The sequence below is a fragment of the Fundulus heteroclitus genome, chromosome 19 (genome assembly GCF_011125445.2).
Source record: "Fundulus heteroclitus isolate FHET01 chromosome 19, MU-UCD_Fhet_4.1, whole genome shotgun sequence".
NCBI classification, from domain to species: Eukaryota; Metazoa; Chordata; class Actinopteri; order Cyprinodontiformes; family Fundulidae; genus Fundulus; species Fundulus heteroclitus.
Genome location: NC_046379.1, coordinates 564,502 through 580,825, shown reverse-complemented (window position 1 = coordinate 580,825; position 16,324 = coordinate 564,502). Strand labels below are relative to the sequence as shown.

The 16,324-nt window shown below is 43.3% G+C and overlaps 1 protein-coding gene across 3 annotated transcripts in view; it reads right to left on the bottom strand.

The window, feature by feature from the left end:
* Positions 1 to 7,011: 7,011 nt before the first annotated feature.
* The window catches only part of LOC105939740 (semaphorin-4E), an 18,725-nt gene continuing 9,412 nt past the window's right edge, over positions 7,012 to 16,324 (bottom strand). Inside the window, exons 1-14 of one of the 3 annotated variants that reach the window (XM_036150877.1) lie at positions 15,600 to 15,915; positions 14,706 to 14,851; positions 14,433 to 14,495; positions 14,252 to 14,347; positions 13,861 to 13,960; positions 11,883 to 11,993; positions 11,630 to 11,778; positions 11,381 to 11,556; positions 8,421 to 8,571; positions 8,117 to 8,339; positions 7,934 to 8,052; positions 7,700 to 7,866; positions 7,577 to 7,626; positions 7,012 to 7,477 (exon numbers count right to left, since the gene is read on the bottom strand). In XM_036150877.1, coding sequence (XP_036006770.1) covers positions 7,023 to 7,477; positions 7,577 to 7,626; positions 7,700 to 7,866; positions 7,934 to 8,052; positions 8,117 to 8,339; positions 8,421 to 8,571; positions 11,381 to 11,556; positions 11,630 to 11,778; positions 11,883 to 11,993; positions 13,861 to 13,960; positions 14,252 to 14,347; positions 14,433 to 14,495; positions 14,706 to 14,851; positions 15,600 to 15,708 — 2,115 coding nt within the window. In that variant the 5' untranslated portion in view covers positions 15,709 to 15,915 and the 3' untranslated portion in view covers positions 7,012 to 7,022. Of the gene's footprint in view, positions 7,627 to 7,699; positions 7,867 to 7,933; positions 8,053 to 8,116; positions 8,340 to 8,420; positions 8,572 to 11,380; positions 11,557 to 11,629; positions 11,779 to 11,882; positions 11,994 to 13,860; positions 13,961 to 14,251; positions 14,348 to 14,432; positions 14,496 to 14,705; positions 14,852 to 15,599; positions 15,917 to 16,324 lie in introns of those variants that run through there. The other 2 variants (XM_036150876.1, XM_036150875.1) reach the window with 2 other exon arrangements.

The window sequence follows — 16,324 nt, the reverse complement described above, 5'->3', positions numbered from 1 at the left end:
CGGTGAGACCTGCAGCCGGTTCTTCTGGGACCTCCTGCATGAGGTGGGCTCTCCTGCGAAGGTTCTCCTCTGTTCCGTGTCTTCTTCATTTGAAGATGTCGGTTCTCACTGTGGTTCCTTAAAGATGCTTTGGGATGTTTCCAGGCTGATTGATGCCAGTGACTTTGTTTCTCATCAGCTTTAGACTTTCTTTAGATTGAGACATGCGTTCTTTAGCCTACTTCCTGTTGTGAGACAGGTTCTGTTTAAGTGATTTCTAGAATCTGACCACAATCAGGCTGGTTGTGCTGCGGGGGGCAAGAGAAAGTAAAATTAGAACTTCTAAAAAAGGTGATTAATCCCAGTTAATTTGTGATGCAACAATGAGAGTATTTATATTTTCACATTGGGTCAGATTGGTATGGAGACTTTGTTCCCCTTAATAAATAAGATCATTTGTAAATGTTTATTGCCTTGGAGCAGACTGCTTTAATCATCAATCTTTAACATGTAACTAATGGTTTTTATTCCTGTTCGTATGATCAGAACAAAGAGAAAGGCTTAGATTGTCGTCCCAGACGCTTAGCAGCCAATCAGAGGCCACCACAAGGACTTTCACTAAATTATAACTTTAATAGCTTAATGCGGTGTTTTTTCAACCTTTTTTGAGCCAAGGTACATTTTTTAAAACAAAAATGTTAAACAAATGATACTCTGTAGCCGCCAATATTAACAATATAGTCATTCTTATCAAAAGTGTCTTCAATAGGAATCAAATAAACACAAAAATGTATTTTATCATCTCTTATATTTCCTCTTTCAAATAAAAAATGCACTTAACATGTCCACTTCTAAAATGCAGCTGGAGCAGCGCCACAACAATGTGCTCTTAAACTTAAAGAGGTAGTAGAAAACTTCAAAGTGTTTTATAAACTCTAATTCTGTCCAAAAGCATTCTGTTAGCAGGAATACAGAAAATAATGCTTATTCTGACAGAAGCAGTAATACTTGGCAAAGATTTCACTGTTACTATATGAAGAGAGTTGCATGTAGAAAATGTTAATCTCAGTCTATTTTACTCGCTTAGCTTGCTGTGGAGATGGCGTTTAAGCCGGCGTGGCACCACAGCGCCGTAGATTTTCACCTCATACCAAACACAACGCAGTCGCTGGGGATGACAAATGAAATGTAACTCTCACAGTATCTGCCTTCTTTTGACATCCACTCATACTAGAACCTTCATCTGAGTTTGAATTTTGTCCAGAGTTAGCATTTCACTGACACTTCATCATCTCCATCATCACTGTCCTGCTAGCCACAACGTTCTCACCGCCACCCGTCACATCCACGCATCACTAATTCTCTGGTCTTAATGTACAATTCACTACCTGCTGCAATCTACAGAAATGTCTCTGAAAATTAGAATATTGTGATAAAGTTCTTTATTTTCTGTAATGCAATTAAAAAACATGAAATGTCATACATTCATTACAAATCAACTGAAATATCGCAAGCCTTTTATTGTTTTAATATCGCTGATTATGGCGTACAGCTTAAGAAACCCAAATATCCTATCTGAAAATATTAGAATATCGTGAAAAAGTATACTAGTAGGCTATTCAACTAATCACTTGAATCGTCTAATTAACTGGAAACACTGCAGGGTTTCCTGAGCCTTGAAAAACACTCAGCTTGGTTCAGTAAACTAAATCACAAGTATGGTAGTGGTTAAGAGACGACATCAGATTCTCACAGTAACTGGTGTACTGACCATGGCATTACTGTCCTTGATTGGCCTGCCAATTCCCCTGACCTGAACCCCATAGAGAATTTGTGGGCTATTGTGAAGAAGAAGCTGAAAGACACCAGAGCCAACAATGCAAATGAGCTAAAGGCCGCTATTGAAGCATCCTGGGCATCCATAACACCTCAGCAATGCCACAGGCTGATTGCCTCATGCCACGCCGCATTTATGCACTAATCTGTGCAAAAGGATTCCCAACCAAGTACTCAGTGCATTAATGGACATTTTCAAATGTTTGATTGTGTTTTGCTGTTAGAATATTTCCTCAGACCAAGTAAAAACAAAAAAAATTTATAATATTTTGAGATAGGAGTTTTGAGTTTTCTTCAGCTGTACGCCATAATCAGCGATATTAAAACAATAAAAGGCTTGCAATATCTCAGCTGATTTGTAATGAATCCAGAATGTATGACATTTCATGTTTTTTAATTGCATTACAGAAAATAAAGAACTTTATCACAATATTCTAATTTTCTGAGACAGTCCTATAGAGATCAGGAATTATTACACGATTACGCTGCCAGGCACTCTACAGCACAGACCCTCAACAACGCCATATTATTTGCTGATAATAATAAATTAGTTTTCAAAAAAATCCTTTTAGACCAATTAGTTGAAATTGGATAATTTTCCACGGCACACCTGACAATCATTCACGGCACAGTGGTTAGAAAACACTGGCTTAATGGGTCACACAGAGGCTGTCCTACAAAGCGCCTGAATGAAAATGAAGTAACATCCATGGTGTCCTTTATCATTCAGGAACATGCCAGAATACATTTGGCATAATACATGTAGCAAGGGTCATTTTCAGGGTTATACTGAGCTCAGGATGTGGTGCCTATGGGTTTATTAATAATGCAGCATCCCTTATATATCCTACTGTGGAGAAATTCAGTGTCACAGTGCAACTGTTATTTTATAATTAAAATTAACATGTTTCCACTAGAGGGATTCCATGACCCAGGTGGGCCCAGACCCTCGTTAACGTGATCCCTGGAAAAAAGTTATGTTCAGGTGATTTCAAACACGTCATTATAGAACATCTGCTTATTTATGCAATCCTGAATTTTACAGCAACTTTACAGCTTTCTTTAACTTGCTGTGTTTGGTAATTGCAGCATTTCTCGACGTTTTTCTGAGCATTTTGTTCTTTGTGTTCTGGAGTTTGCATCATTCATGTGTGTGCAGCATGTTGGGCCCTTAGTGGCACATTCAGCCGCTTTCTGCACCTTTGCTCTGGTTGAATGGTGACAGAGTGCCGTTAAAACGCAGGAGGACGGGGCCGAGCGATGTGAGCGAACCGAGAGGAGAGAAAAGAGAGAGCAGAGCCAGTGACAGCGGAAAAAACAGCAAAATCACACAAATTACATATTTGTCAATTCTGATTCAGACGCTAATGATTACCTCCTGAAGACACGTGGCATTTGGAGCGACAAGGTTTTATAATATAGGATTATCAAATATCGATTTTGGCCATGCCATTTTAACCAAGTTAATCACCAATTATTACATCTATTATGTTTACCCCCCCTACAATGAAAGGGAATCTCCTCCTTAAACAGTTTTAATGATACTCGAGGTGCCTGATTTATTCTGAATGTGTGGTTTTGGAATTGTTGCTATGAATACTACTTTATAATAGTTTGATATGGGTTAAAGCTGATTTAAATAAAGGGAACAATATTTTTTCAGTAATTAGTAATTTATCTACATTAAGTAATTTTCTGTTGCTCCATGTCCTAATGTCAAAATCAGATAGTTTTACTTACTTTTTATAGATGAGATTTAAAAAGAAAGTGAATGTAAAAAGGATCCCAGACGAGCCATGTAAAATATTTATTTAGTTTTGACATGAATAAAACCAAATAAATAAGGTTTTGTAATGAAAAGCCACAGAAAGTGTTTAAAACTTTATCGTCCCCATAACTGAGCCGACTGAAACCAGAACTTTCTGTTTTGTGCCCTGGCTTTAGGTTCATTCTACAGATTTAGCCTCTTATTGCATTAGAAACAATAATAATTAAAAAAGCACACTGCTTGAAATCAAGCTGTGTTTTTTTCAGCACTTAAACTGTTCTCCCTGTAGTTTCCTTCATCCATCCCATCTCCTTTCAGCTTCACCTCTCCAGGCTTCATCTCAGCACTAATTGACTTAATTAAGTACTTACATTAAGGAAACACTCCTATTATGGTTTATTGTCTCTCCTGTTCACCCACAAACAAGAACAGACGAAACAGGATAGTAGATAATATGAAGCAATCTCTCTAAGGTATATCTGCTGTGGAGGTGTTTCTTTGTGGTGGATTAGAGAAAATGGCTGCAGTGAGAAAAAGTCCTGGAGTCCAAGAGTTTCTAACAAATGACGGTGTTTGTGATGCAGGGGCCAATAAATACATTTTATTTTATTTCATTGGCCCCTTTCATTGCTTTTATACTTGACTGACATGAAATGAAAATCTATGGCATTAGAAATGAATAAAGCTGCAGATTTTACTACAATAAGCTCATCTTTTTATGCATTGATAATCAGCACACAGGCCGTTATTTAATTAGCTGGAACGTGTGGCTTCAGTAGAAGCAGGTTTACTACAACTATTCAGCCATAAACGCACTAAAACGCTGACATTTATTTTACCTCCCGCTGCCAACGGGTGTTTTCAATAAGCTTATATAGAGTTATGAACAAGAAGAAGTTACTGTTATTAATACTTGCATCTCAAAGCATTAGAGCATCATGAAAAAGTTACTTTTCGTTTCAGAAAGTGAAACATTTCAACTCTTTATTTCTTTTAATTGTGATGGTTCTGGAAACAGAAAATTAAAACCCAAAATTAAATGTTTCATAAAATCAGAACATTACATCAGATGAATAAAAAAGGATATTTTAAAGAAGTCTGTTCATGTCTCTGCTCTCAGAACCGGGTCTGGGCTCGTTTTGCATGAATTCCTGCGTCATGGCGGCGTGTTGATTCACCTGAGGTTCTGCTGAGAGGTTCTGGATTGTTAATGACCTTCAGGTCACCGTTGGTTCTGGTGTCTTTCATCGTCCTCTGAACACTCCACAGGTTCTCTACGTGGTTCTGGTCAGGCCCGTTTGCTGACCAGTCTGTTTGGGTTACAGATCAGGAAAACACGACATTTAAATTAGAATATTACATCAGACCAGAAAAAAAAAACCTTTTATGTAGGTTTGATGAAAACTACGTTTGATATCTTCTTAAGGGCTTTATTTTAAAAAAGCTCCTTTTAATCTGACAACCGAGCCTCGTTGGATTCTAATTTATGAAACAGGACCGTATTATTCAGGTTTTTATCCACTGCCTCTCATTTCAGGGCCAACAGAAAACTGTTGGTTATCCATTCCTGCCATCTTGTGGCTGCATGCAGTTCCCTGTGATGCTCTAAAAGTCCAACAATAAGCCCTCAGCTTCTGTAGTAGAAGTAGCAGTTCTGGGTGTAATAATAAAGGCTGAAAACCTGGAGAATCAACATTTATGTGAGCAGTTTTCCTTCTGCTGTGAATTAAAGACGTGCATTCTCTGTATAAAAAGCTGAATATCAGAATATTCTGTGTATTTATCTGTTTTTACTGCTTAACTGTATTTATTCATGCAGATAAATATTGAAGAAATGTATTATTATAATGTATTTCTTTTAGTCAACCTGTTGGTTCAGTTTATTTAAAAGCAACTTGTCACCGTTGCTTTTTTTTATTCTCTTGCCGTTTATCAGACGGTTTACTTTTTCTCTTTGTTCCAAGAAATCGGCTGACTTTTCAAAATGCTCCCAGAGGAACCAGGAGGTTTTCCAGTCACAGCGCCGCCATCCAAACAGCAGGAGAGAAACTACAAAGAAAGGAAAAACAGAAAAGGTAGAAAAATACTGATGGAGAGATGGAGCGGAGGAGAGGAAAAAGGAGAAAAAATGACACCGGTACCACAGAACCCAGTTCAAGGCCACATTTAAAAAGCAACATCAGGCCTTTCTCTGAGAAATCTCCTCAGCTGCTGCTGATAAAAACAAAATTCAAATTCTGATCTCTGATCCGGTTAATCCATCGGTAAGAGTTTCAATCACTCCTTTCAGTTTATTTTCTATTTAGAGCCGATTTGCAAAAGAAAGCAGCTCACAGACAGATGTGATTAAAATAAGGGAATCAATGGTTGAGTCCAGTCCTGCATGAATCAGGAAGACGCGTCCCGTCTAGTGATGAAAAGCACAGACGCAGAGTTAGAAGCACGTAGAAGAGAAAGAGTGGAGCAGGAGAAGAACTCATCCTAAAGTCTACAGATATTCACTACAAAGGAAGGCAGAGGGTGCAGAGTCCAGAACCACGGTACCACTGGGTCTGTTCAGGACTGATAACGTGTCAGGGAGGGGCTGATCCTGTAAAATGAGCTCCAGCGTCTGTAAAGCAGACGGCAGGTCAACATGGACAAATGAGAAATGAAGCCATTTCAGAAGGAAGCAGTGAGGAGAACAGATTCACTGAGGGACCAGACATGTGATCAACCTGCTGATCCCTCCTAGAGAGAACATCCACATCTTCATCTGCCTCCTCCTCTTCCTCCTCCTCTCTGCTGACCACCAGCACCAGCAGCAGGCATAGTTAACCCTAAGCCGACCAATCTGGTATGAAGTTATTGACTCTCATGGTAGAGGCAAACATTTCAGTCTAAAAAATAATAAATCTTCATAAAAGCTGAAAACTCTTTTCTGCTGCTGATCATGAAGCTGAGTCACGTCTGGCTGCAGTTTCTTAGTTTAGCTTTCAGCTGGTTTTATACTTTACACATAAATGTGAAGCTGTTGTTATTCTGACCATGACTTTAGGTAATCTGCTGAGTTGGTGCATTAGTAAAATAATAAAAACTGAAATATGGATGTTTTGATGAGGGAAGCTGAATGAGGCTCTGTGATTGGCTGTCAGCTTCCTGCCTGTAGCTGCAGAGGCCCTGATTGATTGGCTGCTGGGGTTTCCAGAGAAATCAGTTCAACAAATGAATCTGATTCTGATCCAGAGGTGTGAGGCTCAGCGTTGTCTCTGATTGGCTGTCCGGTTAAAGCCGGGCTGTGCAGACAGAGAAAACATGTTCACATTCAGGGAGGTGAACATATCACCTTCTGAGCATGATGTTAGTGGTACAGATAGAAAAGCACACTTTCATACTTTTAGTCATTTATTTTTAACATACAAAAGGCATTTTGCTCTATTATCGAACTATAAATCTGTTTTCATCGCAAGGCTCCGCCCTCTCCTCCACCCCCGGTCACTTCGGTTCCCCCCATGTCGGCATCCCTCCATCTATTGCCACAGCCAACATGGTTTTTAACTTTCTGTCTGCAGCATCTGTATAAAAACATCAGACCCACGCCAGCGCAGACAGCGGAGACGATGACGGCGACGTCCTGGATCCTGCTGGACTTATCGTGGACCTGCACGCGGTACCGGACCACCGTCCTCCTGTGCTCTCTGCCTTTCACCTCCTCCACCGTCTCACAGGTGTAAAGGCCGGCGTCGGTGGAGGAAGGCGTGACGACGAGGCCCTGGCTGAGCAGGACGAGTCGGGGTCCAGGCTGGAGGACGCTGCCAGAGAAGCTCCAGCTGACGGGGAGGTTGGTGTCTGGGGAACAGGGGAGGAACTGTGCCACGCCAGCAGCCAGATGGACGGCGGTAAACGGCTGTTGCCCTGTGGGAGAAGACAAGAAGACCATGGAGATTCTCCTACTACTCTCCTCACTAGGGTAAACATGTGTAAAGAGCCTCATATGAGCAATCTTTGACTTGCAGTCAGCGTTGGGGCAACTTCCAACGTCTCCGTCAGCGAGGCTCTGCACCCTGCAACAGAGGAAAAGTCTCCTTTGGTCACAGAGAAACACCCTGAACACACGTCTCGGTTTACATCACATACATGGAGGCGTCTGAGGCGCCACCAACAGCAGCACACAGGCCTCTGAGAAGGTCCCAGCCACAGTACGGGTCTCTGGCCAGAAGGCAGTCGTGACAGGACGTGTAGCGGCTGCAGTCCCTCACGCTGAGCTGGACCACCGCAGCTCTGGCTCCGCCGTACAGCTGGCCCTACAGGACACCACAGGTCAGGCCTGCTCTGCTCCATCGACTCTGGGCTCACACAGAGGAAACCTACACTTCTGGAGGAGAGCTGGAGGAAGTAGATGGGCTGGGCGTCGTGAAACAGCTGCAGCTCCTCCACGATTCGCCCTCCTTCGCCGTTAAGCCACACCCCCTTCTGCAGCCAACCCGCGGCTGGAGGAGAAGCCAGAGTTCACCGATGCGGTTAGCGTGCGTGCTCCAGGCTGCGGTTACTCACTGGTGCCGATGAACATGATGTGGTGCTGCTGTCCATCCAGGGACGTCACTTTGTCCACAACAATCCTGGAGAACTGCGTGGCGGAGCGGACCAGCAGGGGCCGGCCGGTTACCGGCGCCACCGCCCCCTCCATCAGAGGGTGGTGCTTCACAAACAGCAGGGTGGTGTCCGACAGGTTCAGGGAGCTCACCACGCCGCCGGCCCGCATCTCGTCGTTGATGCACTGAAGACACAGAACACCGCTCAGATCGTGGGCTGAGCCTCGTTAAAGCCGTTTTTGTGCCAGTCTGGGTTCCAGGCTTACTGAGCCGGGGTAGATGAAAGGCTCTGCTCCCGCGTACGTCACCCAGCCGCCAGAATCGCTCTCAGTCAGGAAGCTGCCCCTGAAAACCTGACGGACGTCCGACAGCTTGTAGGCACAGACGGCAGACTGGCTGCAGGTACTGGACGGCTCCCTGCCAACGATGTCCCGTTAGTTCCAGCTCAAACACAGCGGAAACACCGGAGCACCGTTAAATACCGCAGCAATACAGATTCATACGGAGACGTCCAGGTCAGCCCGGTTTATACAGAGAGCCAAAGATCTGAGCCAATCTGCATAATCTGATTAAATTTGACTTTGGAAAGTGCCCTGAGATGACATGTTTCATGAACTGGCGCTATATAAATAAGATTTAATGGAATTGAATTGAATCTTCAATTCAATTCTCCCTGTAGCTCTACGCTACTCTCCCTGTAGCGTAGAGCTACAGGAAGAGTCGTCTGTATTGTACATGGCTTTTCAGCAATCTTTCATACTGAGCAAGCATGAAGCGACAGTGGGAAGAAAACCTCCGTCAGAACCGGGCTCAGTATGAACGGTCATCTGCCTCGACCGACTGGGGTTACAGAAGACAGAACAGAGACACAACAAGAGAGACAAAAAAGCACAGAAGCACACATTGATCTAGTAATCTGTTCTACATTAGATGGTAGTAGCGGGTGAGCCGTCTTCTCTGGATGATGTCACAGTTAACAGAACGCCAGACCAGGTGTACCTACTATGAAGAGAAAAGAGAGAGAACAGAAAGTTAAAGCAGAAATGACGACACGTAATGCATAATTGAAGAACAGGAGAACTCTATAGAGAGAGAAAATTAGACCCTGATGTCCTCCAGCAGCCTAAGCCTATAGCAGCATAACTATAGAGGTAGCTCAGGGTAACATGAGCCACTCTAACTATAAGCTTTGTCACAAAGAAAAGTTTTAAGATTAGTCTTAAAAGTAGACGGGGTGTCTGCCTCACGGACCAAAACTGGGAGTTGGTTCCACAGGAGAGGAGCCTGATAGCTAAAGGATCTGCCTCCCATTCTACTTTTAGAGACTCTAGGAACCACCAGCAGACCTGCAGTCTGAGAGCGAAGTGCTCTGTTAGGAACATACATCTTCACAGATCTCTTCGCTGTGCTAACTCTCCCCTAACTGTGGTGTGCAGGAGCTGAGAAAGTCTGTTCCAGCAAATCCAAGCAAAGATCTGAGCGTGTAATACCCAGAAAACAGAGCTCTGGTTTAAAGTTCATGACAGCACAATTAGAAAGACTAAACAAGTACGGAGGCAACGGGAAACAAGAAAAACTTTTATCTTAATGAAGGACCAGACTTCTGGAACCAGGTCTGTCGGGACAGAAGTAGAGATGTTTGCAGAACCATGTTTTTGGAAATGAAACCTAGACACAGACACCAGCAGCTGTTGAACACGGCGGTGACGGCTGATGATGTGGGCTCGTTTCATCGTTCATTAACTCAGTGGAACGTGAACTCCTCTGCAAAACTGAGCATCATGAAGTCAAACCGGAGTCCATCGGTCCAACAGCCGGAGCTCAGACCGAACTGGGTCACCAACAGAACAATGACTCCAAACACTGGTGTAGCAACGGCCTAGTCAAAGTCCCTTCCTCAACAGGACTGAAAACGCTGCGGTGGGATCTTCAGAGCGCCAAGCAGAAACTTCAGTGAACAGAACCACTGCTGAGTGGATCAGGGCAGTTGATCAGCGATGCCTGAATCAGGATTGATGCGGTTTTTGGGTGATAAGGTGATGTTAGCAGCATCAATGCTGACATGAGCTAACGTTCAAAGCCGTAACAAATACGTATACAGTACCAAGCTGCTGTACCGTTTAATCCAATAGGAAAATTCAACTGCAGTAGCCACGTTTCAACCCATAGAGGTCAGCACTGAGGCGGTTTTAGGAAGAATAAAACAGGTTTGCACAAAAATGTCAAAATTTGCACAGTAACTTCAATTAAATTCAATTCAATTTAATTTATATTGCGACATTTCATGAAACATGTCATCTCAAGGCACTTTACAAAGTCAATCAGATTATACAGATTGGTAAAAAATAAATCCTATAAAGGGAACCAGTTGATTACATCAAAGTCGTGATAAGCAGCATTCACTCCTCCTGGAGAAGTGATAATACCCATAAGGCCCAATTTCTACAGTTTATCAGCACATTTGGGGTTTATCTGCTCTTTAATGAGGGTTTAGAAGCTGCTTACTTCTTCCACGCAGCTTCATCTGTTTTACATAATTGATGACGCCTGGTGAAGCTCAATGAAACTAGAACAGTGTTCTCACTTCTTACCTTTGACTTAATGGCTGCCGGACAGCAGCTTCCAGTCTGTTTGCTCTAATTAATGATTTATTGGTTCATTTGCCCGTTAAATCCAGCTGCCTGCTCGTTAGGCAGGTTTAAGGCCCATTCATACCTCACGTAAAAGACGGATACGGATACGTGTGGAGTGTTTCATACGTTCGTCCGTATTTTGACACGAAAATTGGGAGCTTACGATTACGGACGAAACGGATCAATACGGAGCAATACTACCGGAAACGGTGGGGGCGCTATTGAGTTTGTAGTACAAAATGTCAACAAAATCACAAAGAAGGTTATAATTCTACTACCCACACATATATGATGTTTCGTGTCCGGGGCACAGGGACAAACAAAAAGTTTACTTACGGAGCAAATACAACAAAATCACGTCTTGGACGAATCATTGGCGCCCAGCACTGCCACCTAGAGGAAATATTGGTTATTGCGCACCTCAACGGACGGAGGTATGAAAGAGTCAACGGATAGAACGTACGGACAGAAATACGGACGTGCAGGCCAAACGTAGGGTATGAATGGGCCTTAAGGAGTTAACATCGTCCCAGGCAGAAGGGCCGAGATCTGAAACGTTTGTGGCACAGGAAACCTGAGCAGAGGCGACTTACGGGTTGGAGGTGAAGGTTGCGTAGAAAAGGCTCTCCATCCAGTTGTCTTCATCTTGGAGGAAGAAGACGTCCTGCACTAGAGACGGTGAACCCGCATCTCCAAACGGGCAGTCCAGGCGGGCCTTCAGGAAAGACGTCCACCTTCTCTGTAAAGTTCTCATGCCTCCCACGTCGCTCTGGGTCAGAACAAAAGTGCAGCATTAATGCTGACTCTAGGCGTCTGTGGGGGGGGCTTTGACTGAGACGTACTTTACACACGCGGGCCACCCTGGACAGCCGCAGGTCGCTGCGTCGCTCCTCCACAGCGGTCTCAGTGAAGAACAGGAACACGTTGTCATCCTCGCGGTTCTCTGTGGTCTGGTTGAGTTTGGCGAGGTTTATGGAGATCATGGTGGGTTCTGGGATCAGATCATTCCAGATGTCAGGTCAGGTGTGGCCACAACGTTTCAGAGAGAAAGAATAAAGAGGCGGCACCGTTAACCGGGCCAGCCTGCCGCCTCACCGTTGAGCCAGGACCGCTTGGCTTCGGTCTTGATGGGGTTCTGCCCGTGTCTTTGGAAAACCATGTCTGTGCCCAGGAAGTTTGAAGAAGCTGCTGAATATAAGGTGTTTCCTGTGGAGCGCAACGGAAAGGGTCACATTTTCATTCTTCAGTGTTTCCACCACTGTTGCTGAGTCCGCTGAGCCGTGAGGCTGGTTCTGCTCACGTTCCGGACCTGAGAATCTACCTGACAGCTAAAGCTGGTCAACAGCAGAACCGGGTTGGACATGAGGAAAAGACGCTTTCTGCTGGATCCAAAGCAGAATGAGTCTGAGCTTCAAACAAGAATGAAGAGACAAAACAGAGTCAACTCTCTAAAGATTGCATTTAAACTCAAACAGGCTGTTTATCAGCTGATTAAAAGCTTGAAAAAGTCAGATTTGAATAAATCTGGCCTTCACAATGTCACAGAGAATGTCCTGTGGTTGACCCACAAACCGTCCTCTGCCCTGAGCCAGAAGATCCAGGTCTTCCTGGTGCTGACTGCAGCCCAGAGACCAGAAGATGGCCTCTGCAGCAGAAGGGCTTAAAGAGGGGAACACCAAAGGTCACATCTCCTGCTTGGACCTTGCTAGGAGCTCCAACGTGGGACCTTCACAGGTAGAAGAAGGAGTAATTTTCTGATGTCCCGCTGGAGAAGCAGGCGCTGTTGGTCCTGGAGCTTTTCCTTCGCTGGAGCAACAGAGCTTCAGGTGCTGCAGGAGCATCAAGCTGCTGCTGGCGCTGTGGAGATGTTGCTGCTAGCTGAGGACCTTCATCCATGCAGAGATGACTGGGTCTCCAACCAGAACCACGCTGCTGTTCACACATGAGAATAACCTCCATCTTCTGGACCATCCTGCATGTCTCCCTGACCTGAATCCCATCTAGAACCTCCTGACCGTCCGTCCAGACTGTAGAAGACCTTCATGGAGCAACGTTCCACCAACAAACATGTCTCCACACGTTTGTGAAGTAATCCGGGTTTCTGTCTTAAACTTGTGATTAAATTGATAAACAGCCTGTTTGAATTTAAATGTCTTCAGTCGTAGATCAACTCTGTTTGTTTCGTCTCTTGCTCTCGTTTTTCTGCTTATAACCTTGTTACAAAACTTAGACTTTACTTTAAAGGTCTCAGAGGGGCAATTCTTTCACAACGGGCCGTTGCAGCAACCATCACCCGAGCAATTTCACAGGCAACTGACAAGACATGAAGATGCAGCTTCACGAAGGAAAAACCAGATCAATATAAAAAATACAGCAAAATAAAATAAACCACAAACTGGAGCTGAAAGTTAAAATGCAGTAATTTGATGGAGACTTTAAATCAGCACATTATCATCTACAGTTAGTTTAAACTTTAAACTGACAGCAGGAACAAAGGTCTGCTGCTTCTCCACCGTGGTGGGACAGAGGGGCTTAAAGGTGGGTCCACCAGGACTTTATGGCTTTGGTTAGTGAACCGGACCTGAAAAATGTTTTATTTCTTTTGTCTTTAGACATGTTAAGGTCCAAACAACAGCTGGCAGCGGTCCAGAAGGTCCAGAAGGTCCAGAAGGTCCTGCAGAACAGCGCTGCAGCCGGTCAGGGCCCCACCATGCAGCAGGCATCAGAAAACGTTCTGATGATTCTGACGCTGACTTTGACACATGTTTGCATGAAGGACAAACAGCAAAGGCAACAAAATGCTGCTGCTGGAATGACATGCAAATGCTTTTAACTAGAAAATAAGGTTTCTGACACGTTCACTGTGTAGATCTGTTCTGGTCTAAACCATCATACAGCTGCAGGTCAACGACTACGCAGACGTTTCTCTGTGCAGCCCAGAGGACGCCTGCTGGACTAATAAGTTACTATTAAGGATTTCTGAAAACATTAAGAGAGGGAAGCATTAATTACTGCTCCAGCTGTACTCAGGATTGGGCTAAATAACAGAGATGATGAGCAGTTTTGCACCGACCATCCATCATGGAGGCAAAGTCCTGGTAGGGGTCAAAGGGCACCTTCCCCCTGCCATCCTGGACGGCGGTTTCCATGGTGAGATTTCCTCCTTTGAACGTCTGGAGAAGAAAGTTTAAATGTTACTCAGTTTATTTTAAATGTTTTATTTTCTATTTATCAAAAACTCAAGTTTAAAACTGCAGAAGTTATTTCACTCATTCTTCCATGCAGCTGTTTTTTTTTCTGAGGGTTAAATGAGAAACCAAAGCAACCTTTCTACACTTTGGTGCACCCGTCATTTTATTACCATAACCTGAATTCTTCTGATTAAAAACGACCCACTGCATGGTCTGAGCCAAAGGTTCTGGTTTTAAGCTTTCTAGTTCTGCTCACACCCAGCAGGTACCTACCAGGTATGAGCAGGCCGGGCTGAAGGCGTTGGTCCCACACGCCAGCATCCTGCCATCATCCAGGGGGTGCAGCATCCTGACGTAGTTTTCACAATCCTGTTGGGAGAGCAGCTTTTCCTCCAGACACAGTTTCCAGCAGAGGGAAGAATTATTTTACTACTTCTAACGTCCTGCTCTGTACCTCGCTGCTCCGGCCTTTCATCTCACAGACGCCTCTGTCTGCAGAGCTCACCGTCCATTTCACCTGAAAGCAAACCAGGAGGTTAACGGGGAAATGTCTGGAGAAACCCCTTCATGTTTTAAAAATACAAGGGATCAAGTATTTAATTAAGTAATTTATTAATTTTAGTAATTTCCCTCTGAAAATAATTAAAGTATGTCTGATTCTGATCAAACACGTGTCTCTTTCTGTTTTGGGAACTTTGCAGTTTTACCAGCCCGGTCCAGGTCCTACCTCATTGGTCTTGATCGTGATGTCATCCAAACTGAGCGCCAGGACTTTTCCTCTGGCGCCGATGAAAAGCCGACCGACGTCGTCTCCGACCATCAGAGAGCTCAGCCCGTCAAAGTCAGCCTCCTTGAACAGCTTCAGCTTCACGTCTGTGGGAAATCAAACCAGCAACCTCAGCTTACCGTTTAAACCGAAGCATTTCATCGTTGGCCTCTGTGTGCAACACAGATGATGTAAACTGTACCATATTTATCAGGTCATAAACCTAAATACTCCTGTCGTCTGTCCTTTATTATTATTTCATAACATTCTGTGTTTTTTTTGTTTTTTTTTTTACATAATGTTTACTCCAAATCTATTTACAATGAAACCAGATATTTCCATATATCACATTTTAAGACGTAAGCTTTTTTCTCATAGTCTGACATAAAATCAGACTAAATATTTAGTGTTTTAGGTCACTTAGGTATCGAAGCTATCGCTACACGTTCAATGCCAAAACAATGAGAGAAAATCTTTCTTTAAATTCAAATGTTAATGAGTTTAGTGATATCAGACCAAAAGGGTCAGAGTAAATATTCATGCCACACTTTTCAGGTTTTTATTTGTGATCAATCATAAAAACCCATGAATTATTTTGCATCCAGTCCACTTCACAGTTACGCTTCACTTTGTGTCGGTTTGTGACATAAAATCTCAATAAAAGTGTAAAGTTTGTGTTTGGAATGTCTGAAACTCTGGCAAAGGTGACAGGGTGTGAATACTTCTGCAAGGCTCTGGGCAGTTCAGTCATGTCTATTATCTCACATTATAATTATTATTATTATTATTATTATTATTATTATTATTATTATTATGTCCCTGTGGTTTCCATCTGACGCCCTTCAGACGTCCTACCTGAGAAGACAACACTCCTGCGGGGTCTCTGGCCTTGGGCTGCTCTTTCACCCACGATGATCAGGACCCAAAGGAGCGCCACCAGACATGTCATCATAACCTGAACCATGGCATAAAGAGAAGAGACTCATAAAAACACACATTTACCGTCACAGCTGTTATGGACTCAGCAGCTTATTTCCTTAGTTTGGACCTTTTTAACTTGCTTTTGTAAAATTAGGCGTCACATCTGAAGCTTCCCTGGCTGAACATCTCACCTGTAGCAGCACAGAAACAACATAATCCCTGAATAAGTCTAATTTAAATCATTTTGTTTCCTTTTCCAGGAGGATCTTCAGCATCTATAAGTCTTCTTCACAGCTTATAATGCACTTTAACGCAGAACCGTGCAGGTTCTACATCCAACCACCACAAGGGGGCGCAAATGGACCACGACACCAGCCGTTTCAACTTTGCAGCAAATAGAAATTTAAGAAACTAATTTAAAAAAATTATCAAACGTTTATCATGTCATAAAAAATATTTTTTAGATTTATGCTGTTAATCTTTAAAAGTAAAAGGATAATATTATTTCTCAAGATTTACAAATATGTTTATGATTTACATTGTTTAGGTAAAAGCAATTAAGACATGACCTAATTCAGAGATTTAACAAATATAATTCTTTCCAACACCCCAAAAGTGGAAAAATGGCTTATTTTGACTGAACAAGACTAACTCCTAAA